The sequence below is a fragment of the Halichoerus grypus genome, chromosome 5 (genome assembly GCF_964656455.1).
Source record: "Halichoerus grypus chromosome 5, mHalGry1.hap1.1, whole genome shotgun sequence".
Lineage (NCBI taxonomy): Eukaryota > Metazoa > Chordata > Mammalia > Carnivora > Phocidae > Halichoerus > Halichoerus grypus.
This window is the reverse complement of record NC_135716.1, coordinates 31,278,957-31,303,063: the sequence shown is the minus strand read 5'-3', so window position 1 is coordinate 31,303,063 and position 24,107 is coordinate 31,278,957. Positions and strand designations below refer to the sequence as shown.

The 24,107-nt window shown below is 36.4% G+C and overlaps 1 protein-coding gene and 1 pseudogene across 4 annotated transcripts in view; both read left to right on the top strand.

Annotated features, from left to right (window-relative positions):
* OXR1 (oxidation resistance 1) overlaps positions 1–24,107 on the top strand; it is a 437,299-nt gene that overhangs the window by 73,182 nt on the left and 340,010 nt on the right. For all 4 annotated transcript variants that reach the window (XM_078072091.1, XM_078072090.1, XM_036083875.2 and 1 more), the window contains exon 2: positions 12,029–12,187. In XM_078072091.1, the coding sequence (XP_077928217.1) occupies positions 12,165–12,187 (23 nt within the window). In that variant the 5' untranslated portion in view covers positions 12,029–12,164. The remainder of the gene's footprint in view (positions 1–12,028; positions 12,188–24,107) is intronic.
* On the top strand, positions 1,921–2,003 carry LOC118530427 (U4 spliceosomal RNA; annotated as a pseudogene).

Sequence of the window (24,107 nt, the reverse complement as noted above, 5' to 3'; positions counted from 1 at the left end):
TTTGTTATAACATAAGGGTACTCTACTACCCCTGTGGCCAGAAACTTCAAATTCCATATTTCTTAAGTAAATGACTATTTTTTTAAGTAGTTAAATAATTTAATATAATACTAACCTACCTTTAGCAGATAAGCCATAACACTAATGAAATATGATAAATATTACAACAGAAATATGTATATCATGAAAAAGATAAAATATGAAGGGGACACACATTCTACCTAATTTTAAATTGTGGGATGTTGATACTTGAGCTGGACTCTTCAGGACAAATACATTTTCTGGACAGGTAAGGGACAGACATTGCTGGAAGTGGGAACGTAATGATCAGTGTGTTCATTCTGAGCAAACAGGCATGGAAGTGTTTAGTTTATTTGATGAGGAACCAGGCACAGATGTGGCCAGGGCTTTGGAAGCAAGAAGGGTGGGGTAATTTGAGATGAGGATTAACAAGGTGACACAGGCTGAACCCTGAAGGGCCTTAAGCAGTGCCTGAAAAGCCTTCAGGAAAGCTGAAGCAGCTGAAAACAGCAATAAGTATATGTTACATTCCTAAAATGCATTGTGTCCGTGGCTGGCTTTCCTCACTTCTCCCAAGTTACTTCTGAATGTGTAAGTACTTATGTTCTGAAAGTACAGAAAGATTCATTAAGTGTACCTATGATATTTTTTTACTTGAAACATTTATTTAGGGGGAAAAAAAACCCAATCTGCTGCTTTGTTTCTTTCTGTTTTTAATTAAACCGAGTTTTGGCAGTCATTTCTGCTGGGCTTTCCACATGGGACTGAACCTTTAGTGACTCATCAAAATTTGTTGTAAATTCTAAAAACACTAGGCAGTTTAGATATATCATACTTTTTTAAAAGCCTCATTTATTTAGTGCTATCCTTGAGCACAATAATGTATACCTGAAAACCTTGAGTTTTGCACTGAGAATTCAATTTAATATGTTTGACCAGTTCCAAGGCACAGTGTGCTGTGCTAGGCCTCCAGTAGAGGGTGAAAACAGACTCACTGAACAGTAGTAATCCCACCTGAACGTAGACAAGCCAGAAAATATAGAATAGACCATATGGAAGAGGATGCCAAGTGTAAAATCTACATGGAATGACTGTTCACTTGGAATGACTATTTCTAAGCAAGGAGTTTGCATCTGTAAGTGCTTTGCCTTGGTAAAATTAATTTGTGCTATGGATTAGGGGTCAGAGACAAGTTTTAAGGCCACTGCAACCATTTCCAGCCAGTGATTTGTAAACTGTGTACCAGAGGACACGAGTGCTGAGGGAAGTAGGAGTGCTTATTTTCCAAACATCAACATGCTGCTTCTCAAACACTAAGGATTTTATTTTTTTTAGAGAGAAAGAGAGTGAGAGAAACGCGTGTACACATGCGAGGGTGGGTGGTGGGGCATCTGGGGGCAGAGGGAGAGAGAGAGAATCTTAAGCAGGTGCCGCTCCCAGCACAGAGTCCGTCGCTATTGCCTCAGAGCGCTGTAAGATCATGACCCTGAGATCATGGCCTGAGCTGAAATAAAAAAGTCGGACGCTTAACCAAATGAGCCACTCAGGCACCCCAAGCACTTACGATTTTAAACTGCCCAAAGACGAAAGGCACAGCCTAGGGAATATAGTCAGCGACGCTGTGAGAGCACCGTACGGAGACAGCTGGTGGGGAGTATCGGGTAAAGTACAGAGCTGTCCAATCACTCTGTTGTACACCTGAAACCAATGTAACACTGGGTGTCAACTATACTTCAATTAAAAAAAAAAAAAGAACTCACCCATAGGAAAAAAAATGAACTATCTAAGGAACCTTTTAAAACTCTTTTCTTCAATTAAGATGTCAGCCATTGGTCCTTCTTAAGATTTTAAAATATTGCCTTCATTAATTTTTAGTTGCTTTAAAAATCTAAAAAAAAAAGCTTTATGCAGTGGCAGTATCGTGGCCAGTGAGGTTTATCCGAGGCGCGATTATTGCTAATTAAAAATCTGAAAAAAAAAACTTGGTCAAGACAGAAGACAGTAAGGGCTTGAACATGGGTGATGGTAGTAGGGATAAAAAGGAGACAATGACTGAAAGAGATATTACTGAGCAGTAAAAACAAACACAAAATTGGGTAACTGTTTAATAAATAATTCGGAATGATGATTCTGGAAGTCAGGAAAAAGGATGAGCTACATAGAAATCTGTTAATTATCCACTAGGAAAATCAAAGTGAGACAGAACTTTGGAGAATAGCCACATAAAGGAAATGGGAGAAAGATGATGGCTCAGTGAAGAGCAGAGTGGGTGGGGGAGCCTGGCTGCTTCAGCATCCTGGAAGTCAAGGAAGGAGTGTCCAGACCAAGTGGACAGAGATAGTGGAGTCTGACGGAGGCTACTGGAATTAGTAGTTACGTATGGGCCAGTTGACGGGTGATCAGAATATTGGGATAAAAACCGGCAAGCAAAAGTGGGTGGTAAGAAGGGGAAGGCGATGGATGCAGAGGAACGGTTTGTGGAGTTGGTCAGCAAAGGGAAGACATAAGAGAAAGGACTAGTTTGAAGTCATAGCTGAGACAAGGAAAGGTTGTATAGTTCAACGGGAAAGAAGAAGGCCAGGAAGAGGAAGAGAGGGAAGATAGAGGCCACAGAGAAGCTTATGATTGCATTTCAGTTCAAGAGACATTGAGACCAAAGCACAAAAGCACAGGGGGAAAAGGTATCTTTGTAGTTTATATAAAAATAAAATGATTTTATTCTCAGAGAATTGTAACAATATCTGGTATAATCAATTATTCTGAAGAAAAAAATCCTAAACTGCTTTAAGGTGATCTTTGTTTAGTGTGATGATTTATCTAAGAATTACTGTAAGGTCCAGAACCCTTTATTTCTCTGGCTATGGTAAATACTTCCTGTAAGTTGAACATAGGGGATATTTCTGAAGTGGGTACTTAGGATAATCATAAATATAGCCAAGTCTCTGTGAGAAATGCTTTTAGACCAATTACTGACATGCTCAATTGAATACTAATACCTCCCATGAAATTGCTTTAATATAAGTAAAATGACAGGTGCTGCGCAGTAAAAGGACACATAAAGCTTTGCATTAGCTTGTCTCCAGGGTTACCATCTGTGCTGATCTGAAGTTTTAATACGTGGGATTTCTCAACCCTCTGCAAAGACTATATTTTCAGGCTAGGTATCAGTAGTGTGTAAAAACAACTTGGGAGGAATTTACACTATTTGGTCTGCATCCATGATGACTTTAGCCACTCAGTTGTTCTAGAGAAACACGTCTGTATCCTGTTAGAAAGTCTGTGTGATGATTGCTGATGTGACTAGAATATCAGGATTGATTGACCCTATTTTGCATATCCAAGCAAAGATGTTAGTTTACGTATTTACTACTAAATTATATTCTGGACAAAATTGAGGAGCAAAACATTTGAAAAATGGAATGACTTCTACCAAGTTTCCATAATTAATATTCCATAATTAATATCCAAGTTTCAAAAAATATTAAAAAAATTTTTTAAAAAGTAATAACATTTAGAAATTTGGAACCCATAAATATAAAAAATAAAAGAAATGATATTTTTATAATTTAGAAGGAAAAGGGACACTGCTTTTACTTCAGCAATCTGTAGAATTTTACATTTCTTGATTTCAGATATTTCTTCTTTTTTTTTCAGCAAACATTTATTGAGGACCTTCTTTGTCCCAGGTATTAGGCTAGGCCTTGGGTTTGCCAGGTTATATTGATATTTTCTCCCTGTCTTGCAATCTAGAGGAAAATACAGACCTGCATTAACGAAGTAAACCACTATTTTTAAACATCATCATGCATTTGGAGCAAGGTGTTATGAGAGAGCATAGGGGGCTACACCTACCAAGTATTGGGAAAGTTTGGACAAAACACTGTCTATGTTGAGTTGTAATGATTTGGAAGTTAGCCCAGCAGAGGGGGAAAGGGATATGTGTATAACATGCAATGGGACTAGCATGTGAATGGAATGGCTAAGCTAAAGAGACACAGGTGGATTCAGGAAAATCCAAGTCCATTTAGCTGAAATAGAGTGGCTTGTGGGGGGTGGGGTTGAGAAAGGGTGGTGGGGCCTCAGTGAGAGAGGAAGGCTGGAAGGGAAGCAGGTGTTAAATCATGTCAAGTCTTATAACTATCTCAAGGAATTAGGGCTTTAGTGTGGGGGCAAATAGAGCAATTAATGGATACTGGGACAAATTTATTATCATCACAATCTCCTCCTTCATTATTGTCATCATCACTGGCATTATCATTTTTTTAAGATTTTACTTATTTATTTGACAGAGAGAGAGAGAGAGAGCACAAGCAGGGGGAGGGGCAGGCAGAGGGAGAGGGAGAAGCAGGCTCCCCGCTGAGCAAGGACCCCTGGGATCATGACCTGAGCCAAAGGCAGACGCCTAACCAACTGAGCCACCCAGGGGCCCCAGCATTATCATTTTTTGAACTCTTCCTGTGTGCCAGGCAATATTAAGTCCTTTCATGCATTTTTTTTTTTTTTTTACTTTTCACTATGACCTTCCTTATAAGTACTATTAACATTTCTATTTTATTTTATTTTATTTTATTTTTAAAGATTTTATTTATTTGACAGAGAGACACAGCGAGAGAGGGAACACAAGCAGGGGGAGTGGGAGAGGGAGAGGGAGAAGCAGGCTTCCCGCTGAGCAGGGAGCCTGATGCGGGGCTTGATCCCAAAACCCTGGGATCATGACCCGAGCCGAAAGCAGATGCTTAACGACTGAGCCACCCAGGTGCCCCAACATTTCTTTCTTTCTTTTTTTTTTTTTAAATAAAGGAACAAGCAAGGGAGTGTACTTAATTTTCTTGAGGCCAGAAGTTAACAAGAAGCATAGCTGGAAATCCTGCCCAAGTTTTTCTGACATCACCATCCCTGCCTCTCTGTTCTGCTGCTCTTCCCTAGAAAATGACTGCATCCCACAAGGAGCCCTCAGCCTGTAGTGTGCTGCAGAAGAATGTTTTAGATGAGAACGAAATAAAGTGGGGCTACTTAAAAGGTCATTGTTATTATGCAGGCATGAGATCGTGGACACTGGTGGTACGAATGGAGAAAAGTGGCCATATTCTAAAGATATCACAGAGGTAGAATAACCAGGCCTAGTGCCTAATTGGATGTGTGGAACAATATTTCTGGCTTGGAATATTGAATACACTTCAGGAAGTGTATTTATAAAATCTGCCTGGCTTATTGGTACTCTAAAAAGCAGGAATGCCAGAATAATTAAGCTTATACATTGCTGGTAGGATTGTAAACTGGTTCACCTTCTATGAAAGGCAATCTACCAGTTTCTTTAAAATTAAAAATATGCATAGATTTGACCCAGAAATTTTACTTCCAGGTATTTATCCACAAACATGCATTTACATTGTATCTTATATATAAGGATATATACTGCAGCCTTGCATGTAATTGCAAATATCAGAAGCAAACTAAATCTCCTTTAGTATGAGATGAGCTAATAAATTAGGGTAAATCCATTCAGTGAAATGATTTACAACTCTTAGAGGTGATGAGGCATCTCTATGTGTGGACCCATAGGGAAATATTATATATAGGCTTATGATTACGCATGTATGTGAAAATACAAAGTGCCAAAGAAAGTGTGTATAATAGGCTACCATTTTGTGAAGACTAAGTAGATGGATAGATGGGGAGATGAGTAGATAGCTAGGAATAGTTTGGTATAGATAGAAATCCAGAGAATATCTCTATGAGGATAAAGATACTGGTAGTAATAATTGTAGTGAAGGAGATCTGACTGGATGGCTGGGACAGAGGATAGAAAAGGGAGAACTGTGTATCTTCATTGTATATCCTTTTGATTTTGCTCCATATGCATAAATTTATTATTTTAAAATTAACAAGATAATATAAATTATAAAAATTCAAGGCAGAACCCTCTTTTTAAAAATCTTATCTCTAGAGAAACATCTATAAGATAAGGGAAAAGGCAAATTCTTAGCTTGGTTTTCTTGTTTATTTTAAGGATTTGTCCCTATATGTAACTAGAATTTTCACAAGAAAAAGAATATATTTCCCCAGTGAATGACTTATATTCTTCCAAATCTCTGGAGGTCCTGAAATTCATAATACAAATATGAGACTATAAGGAAAAAAGTTCATGTTCAAACCATTATTTTTCAGTCCTTCAAGTCATATTGCTGCTAAAGTATCACATTTTTGTCCACTAGTTCATTGACAGCTGGAGAGTACTGGTACTTATCTGGATGCTTTGGAGATTGAATATAAAAAATAATTTTTGACCTTTTAAACTTACAGTTTATTGAAGCAAGTAAAAATAACATACATGAAAAATTATGTACACATTTTTATGCTTAATATATTTTAATTACTAAATTGGATGTAAGTTCAGAAAGAGAGGAGATCAGAGAAGGCTGAGACTATGAGGCAAGAGTTCCTAGGATATGTGGGGCTTGTATTGATCCTTGAAGAATTTGGATACTTGCAATTAGAGAAGAAAGAAAACGTCAGGCCACAGATTAAGAATCAGAACTTTGTAGTCTAGTCAGGGCACAGGAATGAGCATTTGAGCAAGCAAGCTCAACCAGAGTAGGGAAGCTAGGTTGGGAAATACTGGTATTAGTCCATAGGGAAACCAGAAAGCAAGGAAGAGGCCTTTGATCTGATAATAATAAGGAAACCATCCTGAAAAACTCAAAATGTTCTAGTATTTTTTTGATTATTCATTTTTCTAACATTTATTTTGAATATTTAGCATAAAAAGTTTTTTCTCTACTTAATGCGTTTTATTCTTCACTTTATGCCCATTATCGCTTATAATGCCCTTAGTGAAATTAAACAAAATCCAATGAACCATTGGTCTTACCCAGTTTGAAATTTTTCTATAATATTTAGTATCACCTTTTGACTCTATGCTCTCTTTTTTCTAGGCAAAGCAAGGGCACTTCACTATGGACACTCGATAGTGCATATGGTCAGAACCTTTAATCATTTTCATTCTTCTTCCAAATAATTTTTTATAGATTTACTGTCTTAAGTATGGAGTATATCAAAACATACGTTTATCATATGGCAGGTTATTTAAACTGATCTTCATGGAATTTTAACATCTTAAAGATACAAAATCATTTATGTATTCATGGGACTAAGTTATGAAAATTCTTTTTTTACTTAAGTAAAATCACTTTACATAAGTTCTTTCATGTTATATAACTAAATTGCAAGGTGTTTACAATAAAATGAACATATTTGAATGTGGTATTCCTTTCAGCTCAATTTGGAGCCCCAGATCTTATTCATGAATAAAATGATTAAAAGAATTATTTTGGTAAAATATAATCTCAATAATCCATTGTTGTGTTCAGGGGTTATTCACTTTTTCTCTTCTCTTCTCTTCCCTTCCCTTCTCTTCCCTTCCCTGCCCTGCCCTGCCCTGCCCTGCCCTGCCCTTCCCTTCCCTTTTCGTAGGCTCCAGGCCCAGCATGGAGCCCAGCACAGGGCTTGAACTCACAGTCCTGAGATCAAGATCTGAGTTGAGATCAAGGGTCAGACATTTAAGTGACTGAGCCACCCAGGTGCCCCAGGTTATTCACATTTTTAATGAATATGTCAAATGAGGGATCTTGTATTAAATTCACATACTATTTTCCTTAACGTTGTGCTAAAGGAGTGACCTCAAGAGAACAGTTGTACCTATGCTTATAACTTACAATCATGGCTGGGCATTCAGGCAAAGTCAAATCAATCCATATATTTTAAAAAGTTTTCCCTAATGTGAAAATACACTCTCTTTGTGACAGTGAGGCAGGTGGAGGCTGTTAGTAATGTTAGAATTTCGCCTGAAAGCTATAAATTCATACTTAAGTGTGGAGAATGCTGTTGGGATTTGCATAAAGATTGTGAATCATGGGGGCCCCTGGGTGGCTCACTTGGTTAAGCATTTGACCCTTGGTTTTGGCTCAGATCATGATCTCAGTGTCCTGGGATTGAACCTCGAGTCAGGCTCCGTGCTCAGCATGGAATCTGCTTTAGATTCTCTCTCCCTCTGCCCCTCCTGCTCATGCTCTCTCTCTCTCATAAATGAATAAATTCTTATAAAAAAAGATTATGAATCATCAAAATGTACAGAAAATTTAATCTCTCCTGAAAATCCTAAAGATATTTTCTTTGGAAAGGTTTCACTGGCAAGCAATGAATCATTTAGTGCCATTTAAAGGGAATAACAAGTCCACCTCTAAGGCCTTTGAAAACATCACATCATAGTCTTTTTTGTGTTACAAAATTTAGTAAACTTTATTGAATGTCTGGTGGGTATGTATGCTTGAAGAAATAAATTAGATAGTTATAGGATGCAAATAAAAATAAAAGATGATATAATACCAAAATAAATTCCAGAGTGATTATTGTAAATCATTATGAAGGGCCACTATGAATTTTTTTATGTTCATATATTTTATTCTTAGAAATACCTAGGTATAAAATCAGAAAAAAATGCAGTTTTCTAATATTTATTTTATTTTATAAGTCCACATTTAGTATAAACTTTTAAAAATCCAAGTTGGTAGTTGTTACAGGTAAAGGGCATTGAGAAAAGACTGTACTTTTTAACAACATTGCCAGCATCTTAGGAAATTTTCCTGAACTTTAAGGAATAAAAAAAAAAAATACCCTCCCAAAGAAAAATTAAACCAGGCTGAGTTCAACAGGCAAGGAAAACTTAATTCAAGACTTTTGGAATAAGGGACAGTGACTGATCTCAATTCTGCTGAAACAGAGGACAGGAGGGTTTAAGTGCTAGAGTGAGCTAGTTGAAAAGTACTGGAGGATGTTAGGAGGAGGTTGCTCAGTGTGATCAGGCCATCTGTGTTTGCTGATTGGTACTTAGAGAAGTTAGGCACTTATCCTCCCACAGAGACTGGGAGGTAGAGCACAATCTTTGATGGTTACATTTCCAATGGATGGAAGTCCTTAAGAAAGACATTACTGGGTTGTGCAACTGGCAATAAACTGATAGATTCTTATCTCAAAGGGGCAGAGAAAGAATTTACAATTGCAAGTTTTCTATAGTAAACACTATAAGAAAAGAGAGTTCAGGGGTCTAGAGTCAGGAAGAAGCCTGTCTAAAGTTGAGTCAGGCTGAAGGCAACAGTAAGAGGCTGTTTTGGTCAACCCTTCAGTTATATAAAGTTGCACCATATACATTGATAATACTTGGCCATTTTGACCTACAAAAACAATAGTTTCATATGGTTTGATCAAAGATCCTGAAATCAAATTTCTTCACATGTTATTCCTATATTCTTCAGAAGCAGGTAAATCTGGAATTGTTGTTTTTAATTATATTCTTTCTCACTCTAAAAAAGACTTAGGGAGGGTTTTATATTTATTTACATGCATGTATATATATATATATATATATATATATATGTGCATATGTTTGTATATGTATGTGTGTTTATCAAAAACAGGTTAAAAATTAAACTTGCCCGAAAAGGGAAAAAAAGTTAGGATAAAAATGCAGACCTTGAAGCCTGGAATAGTTCTTAAAGAAATGTGACAAATTTGTTGCAGAGCTTCTCAGAAGTTAAAGCAAAGAAAGAAGCGTAATGTCCCTATAGGATTATAGCAACTCAGAATTTTAGAATAATAGTTTTCTTAGTGTTGAAACTTGGCACATTTTTGCTTCGAGTGCTCATAAGGGCAACATTTTTGCGTTGGTAAATATCCTGCTAAACCTTATAGCTGATTTCACAGGCCTGGATTTCACTTGTTTATTTATTATTATCTTTATTGACATCCCTCAATGCAAACTCTTGGCAAAACCCCAAAGTATAATTCAGTAAAAGTAATTTGGTTACATATTAAAATAATGACATCCAGATACACAGAATTCTAAAAATAGAATTAAGAATTAAGATTATCTAGAATGAATTATATCAGACAATAGTACATACATTTTTATTTATTTTTTCTTTTTTGGTAATCGAACGCTTGATAAGAATCAGGTAATACAGATTTTGAGAGTTTGAAGTTACCAATTTTGGGAGCAGAATTTGGAGTTCCTCTGTCCTTAACAGATGGAAGTCCATATGCTTTAACAATTAACCAAGGGCAGGGTGGACTTGAAAACCTCTTTGGGAATGTAGGGAGACCATTTAAGATATAGATCTTATAGCTGCTTACTCAACTGGCAGACAGGGTCTATTAAAATAAGAATCCATTAGAATTATGGTTATTTCTCTCTTCCCCTGTAGCTGCTCATATGCCCTTGTATATACTCAGCAGTTTTCAGAGTGCATTTTATTTTATTTTTTAACATGATGACATCTATGTTAGACAGTAAATTCTTTATGTGCAAAGACCATATTTTATTAATCTTGTGTCCTTCATACTTAGTCTGGTAAATAATAGGGCACACAAAATATTTTGTTGATGCTATGAATGATTTAAGAAAACTGAAGGACTTTGATGTTTAACGTTATATATCAAATATGTAAAATTACCAACAAACCACAGACTGATTGCACCTCACCTCTGCCCCACATTTGTCACTTTGCAGTAGGTACAGAATCATAAAATATTGTGAGTAAAAGTCACCGAGTCACAAACATAATGGCAGACAATGCTAGTTTTCTCCCAATACCCACTTTTATCCCCAGTTTCTAATAGACACCTTGGTTTGTAGCTGCCTAGAATAATGGCTTCATTTTCTAGTCTCCAATAGAATAAGAGTGGCCAAGTGACTAAGCTGTGTCCTGTGAAGTGCAAGGAGAAATGTCATGTGTAAATTTCAGAAAGCATCCTTCTTTCCTTCTTCTTCTTGCTGACTGGAACACAGAGACTCTCTGGAGCTCAGCAGCCAGTTGGAACATGTAGGGGAACCACATGGTGAGAATGGTAGAATGACAAGAAGGAAGCCTCCATCTTGTGTGTTTATAGAATTGCTGTATCTTCTTTGGACTTCTTAAGACTCAAGATTTGTTTATAGGAGAGAGAAATAAACTGTCTTTTCTAAGCCACTCTGAGTTTGGGATTTTTTTTTTTGTTTAATTTGCAGCCAAACCTAATGTTAGTAGTTTGGTCCATATCTTCTTTAGAAATCCTTCCAAATCCCTAAGACTGGCTTTGCTCAGTCTTTTTGCTTCTATATACTCTGTGTAAACCTTTATTAGAAAACTTAGTCCATTTTATTATAATCATCTTTTTTACATAAAACATTCTTTGAAGGCAGAAACATGTCTTATTTGTGTGTCATTTATCCTTATCCCTGAACTGTAGCTGAGATAGTGTATGTACACATAGTATATCCTCAATGAATGTCTGTTTAATTGAACTGTACTGGGTTAATGACCTGAACTAAAGTCCCTAATACAGTACCATGGAGTTAATTGTGCCCTACAGAAATTTTGGTTCAAGATCATAGGACACACTGCAGAGTAGATGCTCATAAAAAGTGTGTGGAAAGGTTAGGTAAATACATACTGCCTTGCCTCCCACATGTTACTCAATAAAAATTCTCATTTGCTTAGAAGTAGTAGTGAATTATTATTATTTTTTTTTGTTACAGCTTTGGACATGATAATAATTTGTACCAAGGAGCTTTTTTTTTTTTTTCTTTAATGTGTGCTATGGCCAATTAGGATCTTTGTTTTGATCCTTTTAGTACAAGTATATAAAACTAATTTAGAGAGCATAACTGATTGACCATATGGAGAAAAAAATTGGTGCATCTAAAAACACATTCTGTTCTTTCCCTGTATTCTCTACTTCAGGGAATGAACATTGTATTAATCTTTAAACTTATTTTAAAGGTAAAGCATTCAGCTTATCATAGGGTTGATTTAATTTTATCTTTGGTTTATAATATGTCTTATATTTTGAGAAAAATGTATTTTTTGTGTGTCTTATACCATGACAAAACTATTGACCTGGATGAAATACGTTTGTGAAAAGTCATATAGACTGGGTTCTATAGATAACATTTTATTTCTTTTCTTTGTAGGTTATTTCAAACTGTAAGTGCATCATTCCAGCAGCAAAGCTAAAATTCCCAGTGGTCTTGTCTACTTGACCTACTCATTCCCTGTTCTGAAATCTAGAGAAAACTTCTCCACAAGACTCCTCCATAAATTGCTGCAATGTCTGTATCTAATTTATCGTGGTAAGTGAATTACCTTCTAACCTAATCCATATGCATGCACATCCTCAAGCAATATTTTGTGGGAAAATTGTACTGTCAGAACTGGAACAGAGAAAGAACTTGAAAAGTCTGGTTTCCAGAGATTGGTGTCCTGCGTTAAGGTAAGGAAAGCTACCTAGAATTTAAACTTTAACACTTTCAGCACTGTGATATCTGGGGACTCTGGAAAGGGTTCACGCCTTTTATGAATCCCAGTGACATCCCATGCCTTTCTTTCCAAACAACCTAGTGGAGAGATAAGTAGGAATCAAACACTCATTCAGTGGTCCTAGCTACTGTTATAATCCCAGCTACAGGAAGAACAGGCTGCAAGGGAAGCTTTAAGGATTGGCTAGGTATTTTCTCATCAGTACTTTTCTTCAGACTTTCTATTTCAACAGATCTACCCAAACTAAAGGGAATAGAACTCTAATATGGAAGAGAAAATTCCCTTATAGATTCATATCTTTAAATAGCTGGCATTCTGAATAATCTTTGACTTCCAGTTCATGTTTAAATGCTGTTTGTAATTTAAAATAAGAGGTATGAAGATTTTTTGGGCATATAATCAACAACTTTTCTATGGCAACAGAGAGCAATACTAGCAGGGATGAATTGGAAGCCATGTTTTTGGACTTTGGATTTTGTTTTTATAAATATGAAGAGGTGAATAAGTGATATGATACAAATTCACAGTATTCAATATGTGAGTATAAGAAAGACCTGGTAATATTGCCCATTTTCATAGGAGCCCATCTCATCCTTGTCTTTAATTTGTGCTGGAAATATAGATAGCATGAAAGACTGGTTTCTGCCACTTAGCTCCATCTGTTTATTTTTAGTTAAGTAAGCAATTTCTTTAGGGCAAAGGGTAGAATTATTTGTTTAGATTTAGAGTAGTGTTTCCAAAGGACCCAGTTTTTATGGGCTCCCTAGAATATGTCCTTGGATTCCTACTGGGTGCTAAGGATCTCAGTTTGCAAAAAAAGAAATGAATTAAAGAAGCTAAAATATATTCTGTAAAAATAAATGAAAAAACTATTTACGTTATGAATTATTACTGTAAAACATTTTATATTATTAAAATAAAATCACCATTAAAATAAGAAAAAAATTCTATAGGGGCACCTGGGTGGCTCAGTCGTTAAGCGTCTGCCTTCGGCTCAGGTCATGACCCCGAGGTCCTGGGATCGAGCCCCGCATCAGGCTTCCCTGCTTGGCGGAGAGCCTGCTTCTCCCTCTCCCACTCCCCCTGCTTGTGTTCCCTCTCTGGCTGTCTCTCTCTCTGTGTCAAATAAATAGGTAAAATCTTTAAAAAAAAAAAAAAAGAAAGAAAAAATTCTATAGAATGTGTGAACCCCTTCAAACCCCTGGAAGATATTTTTTTAAAAAGATTTTATTTATTTATTCGAGAGGGAGAGAGAAAGAGCACAAGCGGTTGTGGCGGGGGGTGGGGAAGAGCAGAGGGATAGGGAGAAGCAGACTTCCCACTGAGCAGGGAGCCCAGCTCAGGGCTTGATCCCAGGACCTGGGGATGATGGCCTGAGCCAAAGACAGATGCTTAACCAACTGAGCCACCCAGGCGCCCCCAAGCCCCTGGAAGATATTAAGGATGCATTTATTTAAAGAAATCATACGCCTGGCAAATGCATGTGTTGGAGATGAATCTTCAAAAAGCCGGCTGCCTGCCAAAGAAGAAAGAAAAAGATGAAGGGGAAGGGACAGGAAGGAGAACGAGGAGGAGGAGGAGAATATAATAAGAAGAGACAAATAAGAAGCAGGAGAGGGTGGAGGAAATTAAAACACAGGTTTGATTGTCATATCTCAAGATAGGGTGTGGTGTGGCCTGGTTCCCAGAATCAGGACAGGGCAACCATTTGAAGCTGTCCTTGGTATTTATCTTGGCTAACAGCTGACTTGATGTGATGTAATAGTTTAGTCAAAGGCCATCCCTTCAATGTGATGTTAGGGCCATTCAAGACACAGTGAACTCCACAAAGAGAAGTGATTGTATGTTGTGGTTCCAGCCCAGTTGTCTAGCACAGCTCTTAGAATTTAGTAGCTATTCTATACATTTATGCTGTGCAAATGAGTGAAAAAATGCAAAATAGGTAATTCAATGGCAAATAAATAGTTTCATTCTAAAAAATTTTTTTGATTGTGGGATATCTTAAAGAATTTATATATCTGAAATTTGTTAGAATTCTTTCCATCTCAAAGGTATGAATTTTACAGAAATCTTGTAAAAGGTTTTTACAAGGGTCTGGCTCTCTGTTTTGAAATTCAGAAACTAAGACATGAAAATACTGACCGACATTGGAAGAGAAACTGGTTTGACAGATTATTAATTTAGAATAAGATATGTAACATTTAACTGCATGTGATGCTTGATTTGGCCTGACCAGTGCATTCTGTAACTGTGGTGGAAAACTTCATGGGACTCTAAGTCAGAGGACTGGCTGATGATCAAATAATCATTGCAAGGAGAGTCATATGCTTCCAGTGTTCAAGGAATCCAGCTAGGGACAGGGTACACCTGGGGCGATCTATCTGTCAATAAGGATGTATCTGCCAGACACTCCCATCTGTTTCTTAGGGCAGCTTCTTCATGTCTGGGAATTAGAGTAACACTGTCAGTCTTTATCTCTGTGATTCTTTTGAGTTCCACTTCTGCCAGACTCCCCTCTGTTTGGCTATGTCACTAATGTTAGCAGAGTTTATTGTCAAAATCCACTTGAATCTGTGAACCGTTTGGTCTGCTTACCATGACATTGTACATATCTAACCATATCCATGAGGTGATTTTAAAAGTTGACTCTGAGGCTTAATGGAAAGGGGGTGCCTAATTGTGATCCCTGCATGCAATTGAAGAATTTAGAAATTCATGTTAACAACTATCCAAGCAATCCTCCCAGCTTTTAAATACCCAGTATAGGAAAATTATCTTTTTTGCATATTAAAAGAAACTTCCTTGCTCTAGTAGTTATGGGTATGACATTTGAAAAAAATATAAAATAATTTGGCCCTTTCATACAGAATCTCAAAAAGAAATACAATCTAGGAAATGTCCAAATTTCTGGGAAACTGTGCAGTGCCAATCAAGTAAGGAGAGTGGTAGGAATTGATTATAAGAATCACATGGTAACATACAACAGATGTTTCATGAATCTTCCTGTTCAGTAAATAATTACCAGAGGGAGGCAATGATTGAATTGACTTTGGTTGAGATAGAGACAAAGGAATGTACAGAATCAATTGCAGAGATCTATGAACAGGTGACAGATTGCAGGCTATGATCTGAGGGAAAGAATTGTTGCTGGTAGCAGAGGTAATTAACAGGAGATATGAGGAAGCAGAGAGAGTTGAAAAAGAGTCCTATTTCTATAGCACAAAGAGGGAAATGGTGTGATACCAAGGGGTATTTGAAAGGACTTTTAGTGCTTCTTCCCTGATGATCATCTTCAACCTGTCTGTTTTTTAATATTTTTATAAGATTATATGTAATATAAATATATAATGTATGTTTATATAACGTATATGTATATAATGTTTCAAAACATTTGTTTCAAAACATTCAATTTTTATGACATGAAAGCTAAGTAAATATTATCAAGAGTGAACATTTACATGGCATTTACCTTGTACCAGACACATTTTTAGACGCTTTGTGGATATTAACCCACATACTCCTCACACAACCTTATTAGAAATGTAGCGTTGCTATTTGCATTTCCACAAGTGAGAATTTAAGCACAGAAACTTTAGTAGAAAGTTGCCCAATATGACACAGCCACTAAGTAGCAGAGTTAGGAAATGAACGCAGGCAGCCGGTTGGTACCCCTAACCACTTAACTGCCCATACAAAACAAACACTACCTGGTAAAGCGATACCTTTGCTATTTGTGTGTGGCTTCCAAACAAGTGCCCTGGTTCCCATCTCCAACCAGAATGTTTCTCTTAATTTCCTCAAATATAGGTATCCTGGGGCCTCTCCTGGAAGGAAGTGAATATCTGGACCTGGGAACACTATCAGGCATTAGAATAGTATTGAGGGTAGAGTGGGGGTAGTGGATGAGCGCCCTAATTTCCTAGAGGAGGTAAAGAGGTTGTTGCCATCAGAAACTTAGGTGAACCTTCCACATTATATAAGGTGAGCTATCTAAACAACAAAATATAAATCTTAGTTCTACTTGTCATGTGACAGGCTGGGAATTGTCAGGTTTTCATCATGATACAGAAGAAGCACAATAGAAAGATATCCGTACTTTGCTATAATTCAACTAAAATGACTCTTCCATTGCCCATCTCATAGAGACCCTCCACTACTAAATCAGGTACTTTCTACTCCCCTGGCCCTATTGCACCCTTAGTTTCCATTGTATTAGTGTTACTGTACATATGTTAACCAGTATTCAGAGAGTGATCCTAGTGGTGGCTTAACTGATTTTGCCAAATGCCATCTTTTTGACACCAAATTGTTTTTTGTTATGATGCCTGTGCACATTTCAGCTTTTGTTCACAGCATCTTAAAGACTGTGGCACCTGATAGGGGTGAAGGTAATTGAACTAGAGCCAGGTATGGGAGAAAGAAGACCCTGGATGAATGAAAGTAAGAGGCAAGGAGCCAGTCAAAATCTATTGAGCATCTGTAATGTGCTGTGCCCTAGGCTTACTACAGGGATGCTGTCTTAATGGGAAGCAATGATGACTCTTATAGGAGCTCATCTCTTAGCCAAGAAGACTAAGTAATCAAATAACTGACTTAATGTAGTAAGTGCTCTAAAAGGTACATCCAGGGCGGGGCACCCGGGGGGCTCAGTCTGTTGAGCTGCCGACTCTTGGTTTCAACTCAGGTGGTGATCTCAGGGTGGTGGGATTGAGCCCTGCGTCAGGCTCCACGCTCAGCAGGGAGCCTGCTTCAGGATTCTCTCTTTCCTTCTGCCCTTTCCCTCATGGTCTCACCCTTTCTCTGAGATAAATAAATCTTTAAAAAAATAAATACAAATAAGTAAAAAGTATGTCCAGGGTGTTTGGGGAAACAAAATGGTTATTTGTTTCTCCTGCAAGGGAAGAAATGGCTTATTTTTTAGGAGTGCAAATATGTCTCTTGCATTTACTGCTAAAAATAAAGGAGTATGCTAATTATGGAGAGTCAAACACTATAGAAAAATATAAAGCAGCAATAAGAAATGATCAAAATCCTACCATACGTAGAAAGCCACAGTTATAAATGCTGAGATATATTCTTTTCTACTTATACTCACAAAGTTTTGCAAAACTGAACTCAAACCATGCATTATATTTTGCCATCTTCTGTTTTCACTTTGTAATTTCCATGGTCATCTCTCTGATGGATATAAAGCAACAGCATCATGTGTAAAGGCTGGGTCACATTGTACGCCAGTAGCGTTATTTATTTCACTCATTTAGATTGGACCTTTTCTAATTTTCACTTTTTACTATTGTAAGTACTCCTGTTGGGAGGAAAATTATTAACTACTGCTGGGTCACAAGGTTCTGTGTCATTCAGAGCACCTGATGAGGCCCTATGTTGTTAGCTCTCTGGATTGCAGACATCAAGGCTAGGGAGAAAATACGTGTTTCTGAGAAAGTGTCTTATCAACTCATCTTTTTTACTTTAGAAAAGGACCTGTATTATACACTAACTATTTTACCAGATTAGTTCCTTATAAATACTGAAGATGTGCTAATTGTCAAGGAAATATTTACTTAGAGCTGATGAATAGAGTTCTATTAAAAGTCAACAAACCATTCCATCATGGATGCCCATAGATTGGAAATACAGTAAAGTCTGAATTGTGTAAGTTATTGATGTATTGACTAAATTTAGAAGTGGTAAATGGTCTTTATTGAATATGCTTATAGTATAAAATATTATTATGAATGCTGGCAAGTTCAGTAACGCTCTCTAATAAGAGGTGAAAACTAATTTGACTTATCTTCTTTATCCAAAACTAATAGTGTGTTAGAACCCTAGAAATGAGAAAGATGCAAAATTAGAAGTGTAGATACTTTGTCAGATTATTCACATTATAATATTTTTATTTAAGTTCTTTAATGAATACAAGAAAAAGTGAATCCCTCTATATCATTCTTTGGCACCAGTATTTAGGAGGAAAAAAAAGATTCTGGAGAGACAGAAACAGTCTATTTGTATTAAAGATGGGGGAAAGTCAGAATCTTTTCTCAAAGGTTGCCTTAACCACTATTCTGCAAACTACTTTTCCTATTTGCACTGTTAAATGGCAGGCTCTCAGGGGCAATATTTGCAGTGGCAGAGGAAGTAGAGACTTGAATTACCTCTTTTTAAAGGGCTCAGAACTCACAGTGGGGAGAAATGTGGGTCAGTAGAGAGATTGCAAAGGGAAATTTTTTACCCTGAGTTGTATAGTAAAGGGTAAAAGTCAGAATTGTCAACAGTCTGTTACTGGAAGAGAGAGAGAAAGAGAGAGAGAGAAATTTAGACATTAAAAAAAGCTAATATATCTAATTAAAAAAAGATGAGGCTTTCTGAGCGATAGGAAAAGCTTAGGTGGCGAAATACTGTATTACCCAGAATGGTAAGCGCATGTTGAATGAATGACTATTATATTAAGGTGCTGAGAAGAGAGGGTGGGTTTGAGAGCCTAAAATTTAAGAATCCTCATATGAGTGGGGATGTTCAGCTTGTAAAGGAGTAGATCCAGAACACAGAAGAGTAAGTTGAGTTTAGGAGAGACTAAAGAGCAGATGACCTAGAGAGGAAGAGGAGAGAATAAAATAGCCAAAATGAAAACTCAAGAGGAATAAAAATATGTCTCCAAAATCACATAACACTTTAAGTGTGGTGATTCGTATGAAAGTCAGTTTACCGAATTCTGAAAAATTTCAGTATGTCTTTCTAGTCATAATATGCCTTTTCAAATGGGGTGGGAGGGATGGGGTGGCTGGGTGATAGACATTGGGGAGGGTATGTGCTATGGTGAGCGCTGTGAATTGTGTAAGACTGTTGAATCACAGATCTGTACCTCTGAAACAAATAATACAGTATATGTTAAAAAAAAAAGAAGAAGAAGAAGGTAACAGGAGGGGAAGAATGAAGGGGGGAAATTGGAGGGGGAGACGAACCATGAGAGACGATGGACTCTGAAAAACAAACTGAGGGTTCTAGAGGGGAGGGAGGTGGGGGAATGGGTTAGCCTGGTGATGGGTATTAAGGAGGGCACGTTCTGCATGGAGCACTGGGTGTTATACACAAACAATGAATCATGGAACACTACATCAAAAACTAATGATATAATGTATGGTGATTAACATAACATAATAATAAAAAAAAAAAAGAAAAAGAAAGAAATCCCTTCATTATTAATACGATTAATCCTATTTTGATTTGGGCTTGACACTTTAAGTAAACACATTATATTTTTAGTATCCCTGATCATGTTTGGCCTTGAGCTATGTGCCTTTAGAAATGGCTTTTTAAAAAGTTAAACATTTATAGGAAACCTGGATATTTTTCTCCCTATATCAACCTCAAATTCTTTCTCCTTGAATAATCAAATAATTAGTAAAACAGATTTTTATTTTTGTTCTTAAACATTAATGCCAACTAGACATGAATCACATTTTCAAGAAAATTGGTAAATTTTGGTCAGCTTAGAGGAGTTTGTTTTCTTGTGGAGATAATGAATTTGGGTTTGCAGGTTCAATTCCCACAGAGACCAATTAGTTCTACTCTCTTCCCTGGCCAAAGCCTACACCTGTAACCTTGACCAGCCCTCCTTCCCAAACTTGCCATTGGTCACAAGTCATTAGGAACAGGTGATTGATTATTAGTAATTTACAGTTAGTATTGGAAAAATATATTTATACACTAAAGTCAAGTGCTCTTCAGGGATTGATAATGGGCCCTATTATCTTCCTTTTGAATGTCATCCAGGTCTATAAACCTGCTTTGAAATGTCTTTTCATCATTCTCAGAGGAATCATAATTTACTTTCTTGTGGAAGAACTACAATGAATAATTATAGCAATATTTCTTTAGACTGTAGAAGATTTAACATAAAACTGGGCAGTCCATTTCAACCCTTAAAGGCTAGAGTTACTAAACACTAGCCCTTTTTGGACTTGAATAATTAATATAAAGGCCAGTGAATGGTCTATGAGATAATTTTAATTATAAAAGTTACATATGTAACTTTTAGGTATGTTATTTTCAGTATGGTCAAAACTAAATTTTGTAATCTTAAACATCATTTGCTATTGGTGCATAAAATTTTCAGTGATCATTTCATCCTGGTATATAACCCCCCCATTATCTTTTTTGTTTGTTTGCTTATTGGATTTTATTTTTTGTTTTTAAGATTGTAAAGAGAGTCTACCTTGATTTTAAAACTATTGCAGTGTAATTGAGGAAAAGAAAACACTTTTCAGCTCGAATGGATGGTCACTAAAAGGGTTAGATGTATTCATTTATACTTGCTTTTATGTTCTTTTTTAAAGAATAGGTTTGTTGTTATAAGTTTTATAGGACTTTAAAAGTAATTCCTGTGTGGTTAGAGAAATGGATTAGGTATAGTTTAGTTTTATCTAGACTAGCAGTACATTATTTTTATGTAAATTAGAAAATATTTTCTTACATTTATATTCATTCATGTCTTCATTCAACAAACACTTTTCAGTGCCTACAATGTGTAGTTTTCAACGCTGTGGATAGAATAGAATGATGAATGCAACAGAGGTCCCCACTTTCATTAAGCTTACATTCTAGTGCTGAAGACAGATATAAATTGATAAGCAAGTATCAGATAGTGATAAATATTTTGAAGAATAACCCAGCAGAATAAAAAGATAGAGTGATGGTGGGGAACTGGCCAAGGAAAGCCTCTTGAGCAAGGTGACATTTAAGCAGAGAGGGAATAAGCAATGTAAGTCTTAGCAGAAAACCATTTCAGGTAGAGAAACAGGAAGGACAAAGGCTCTGAGACTGAAATGTACCTGTTGTGTTTGAGGAAACATCAAGGAAGCTGGTTTGGTAGAAACAGCCAGTAGAAGGGAGAGTCCCAGGAACTGAGCTTGTAGAGGTAGCAAGGGGACATGTAGATCATGAGAAACACTGGATTATATTCTAAATGTGATAGGAAACTTTGCCCTCACTGACCAGATTACAGGAGAAAATTCATCTAAAATGTAAATTCAGTGAAATTTAGTAATGGGAAGAATTGAGTGTTGAGAGCAGAGTGTTGATCTTATTTCTATTTCAAAAGGACCTCTCTGTGATCTTCAAATTATATGAAAGCAATTCATATTGTATTCTTAATATAAACACTCAGCAGATGATTAGTAAGAAAGAATGTTATGTAATACACTGTAATAATGAAAGAAAAAAAGTAAATGAAAAACCTTTTTCATGAATGTAGCCTGTGTTTCATTTATCATCCATTTTAAAAGATTCAACAAATCTGATACATCTGAATAATTAGGGACATTATATAAAAGATACAATAGAAATATTCTATATTCCGTTAAGGAGTTTTAGAGATCAATGAATGTTTTTGTAAATTGTGGAAATTGAGAATATATTGTCCAACTTACAGTTCACATTTATTTTTAAATCTCTCACCATCATAAACTTTAAGGCTACTTCCAATATATGAACATAAAAGTTCATTAATCAATGAAGTGTCTTCTCCATACTGGTTGTTTAATGTAAGTGTGGTTTTAGTGAGGAACCAGATGTCATAGAGCATCAGTCCAAGTGCTAACATGTGTTCTAGAGAGAATGCTGCCATGACATTACCATGTGTCCTTCCTTGGAAAAGAAATTCACCTTTATTCTAAGACTATTACCTTTCTACACTTTTTGTGATAAAATATGGTTTCTTTTATGGCACTGATTATAGATAGAAGTTAGTTTATTTCTTTTATGTCTTTACTTGGCAAAATAAAAGTTGGAAACACAACATTGATCCCACGCCTCTCCCATCCTGTGTGTGTTAATTTAATTGGACTATAAAATCAAGAAGTCTGGGACTTCTGGTGGACTGGGAATTTTTTCAAACCGGCTCCAATCCAGGATATTAATTGTCAATGGTACATGATCCAGATCAGAGAAGAAATCATCCATGGATATCTGCCACCTTCATTTGGCACTATGGGGTTGTAGATTCAGTGATTGAGAAAGCTTACAAATGACTTAATTACCTACAATGGGATAAAATGGTCTCACAAGAATATAATAATTGTTTTTTTACTAGACCTGGGCAAACTCCTGCCTATGTAAGGAGACGTGGCTAATCCGTCCTTCTTAGAGGCATCATTATCATGTGTGGTCCAGGAAGTCCCTCTGTGGGGTTATAATGACTTCTCTCCTGCTGTTTATTTTTAGTCATGTTTAACATTTGTGTATTTCCTTCTCTTTTTAATAATTACATTTTCTTTATCAGATAGTGTTACAGTTTTCCTACTGGTGATTCAGCAAACTCATTTTTTATTATGGGCAAAATCTGTTCATTGCTCAATGCTGTTTGTTAAGTCTCCTCCCAAGTAATAAGACTATTTATATTTCATAATAAGTAGCCTTGAGCCTTCGAATGTGTTTTGATTCCCCAGAATTTGGAAAGTCAAATGCTCTCACATTCACATTTGCAGAGGTCACATCGATATTTGGTTAGATGAAACTATTAATTATAGATACCAAGTTGAACTCAAGTGAAAATTTTCCTTTCATCTCGGTCTGCTTAGATAAAATGGTGCTTGAATTTACAATGTCATTGCTAAGTTAGTATTCAGAGCAGCTGAGCACCAGCAACAGAGACAGAATACCCTCCCCTGCAAGAGCCAGTGCACCAGGACTCCGCGCTGCCGCTGAGAGCTTGTGGTAGAAGCCTGAAGTTCTGAGACATTGACCATCTTTTCTGACTGATAAATTTCATGTAGGAGGGCTAGTATTGTTCCAGATGGTTTTTCAGCTTTATACATACTAGCTTCGTAGACTCCTGCTGTAATCAAAAATTGGTTTTACTCCAAGATTTGACAAAAAAATTAGATGAAGTTAACTACTCTTCAGTTTTAGATTACTGATACAAAGCGCTTTCATGATTATGACAGAAAAAGTGGAAATTCAAACTAAGTGGTGTCCTTGGATGCATTTTCATTTAGACCTTTTCCCTGAGGTTTTTATAATATCATGAAATTGCATTCAGATACAGAATTTGCATACAATCAGGCTCATTGAAATTTAGATGATCCCCTTCAATCCATAATATTCTTTTTAGTGTTTTTTTTTCCTTTTTCAAGTTTTTATTTAAATTCCAGTTAGTTAGCATACAGTGTAATATTAGTTTCAGGTATAGAGTTTAGTGATTTATCACTTACATACAACACCCAGTGCTCATCACAAGTGCCCTCCTCAATACCCATCACCTTTTTACCCCATCCCTCACCCACCGCCCCTCCAGCAACCCTCAGTTTCTTCTCTCAAATTAAGAGTCTCTTAGGTTTGCCTCTCTCTTTTTTTCTTTTTAGTGTTTTTATGGAAAACTAGCTAGATATTTGAAGTGACTGTAAGAATGATGATATGAAAAGATTTAAAAGGCACCTATTAATTTGCTTTCATGGTGAGAGCTTTCATTATGTTTATTACTTTTAGGTTCTTACAAACTGAATAAGAGAAAGTAATTTTCTTGAAGTGAGAATTTGCTTGATATCCCTCCATATTTTTTCCAAATTTGGCATTTGGAGAATAAAACAGACATATAAAATGCTTACTATATTTGACAAGTTGTAAATATGATCGATTGAAGGTAAGCATTGAGTTATAGCTGTTACCAGAAGATGTGTGATGAGATATGAGAAACTTCATCTCCCCAGTTAGAATGTACCTGGACAGCCACCTACTGGG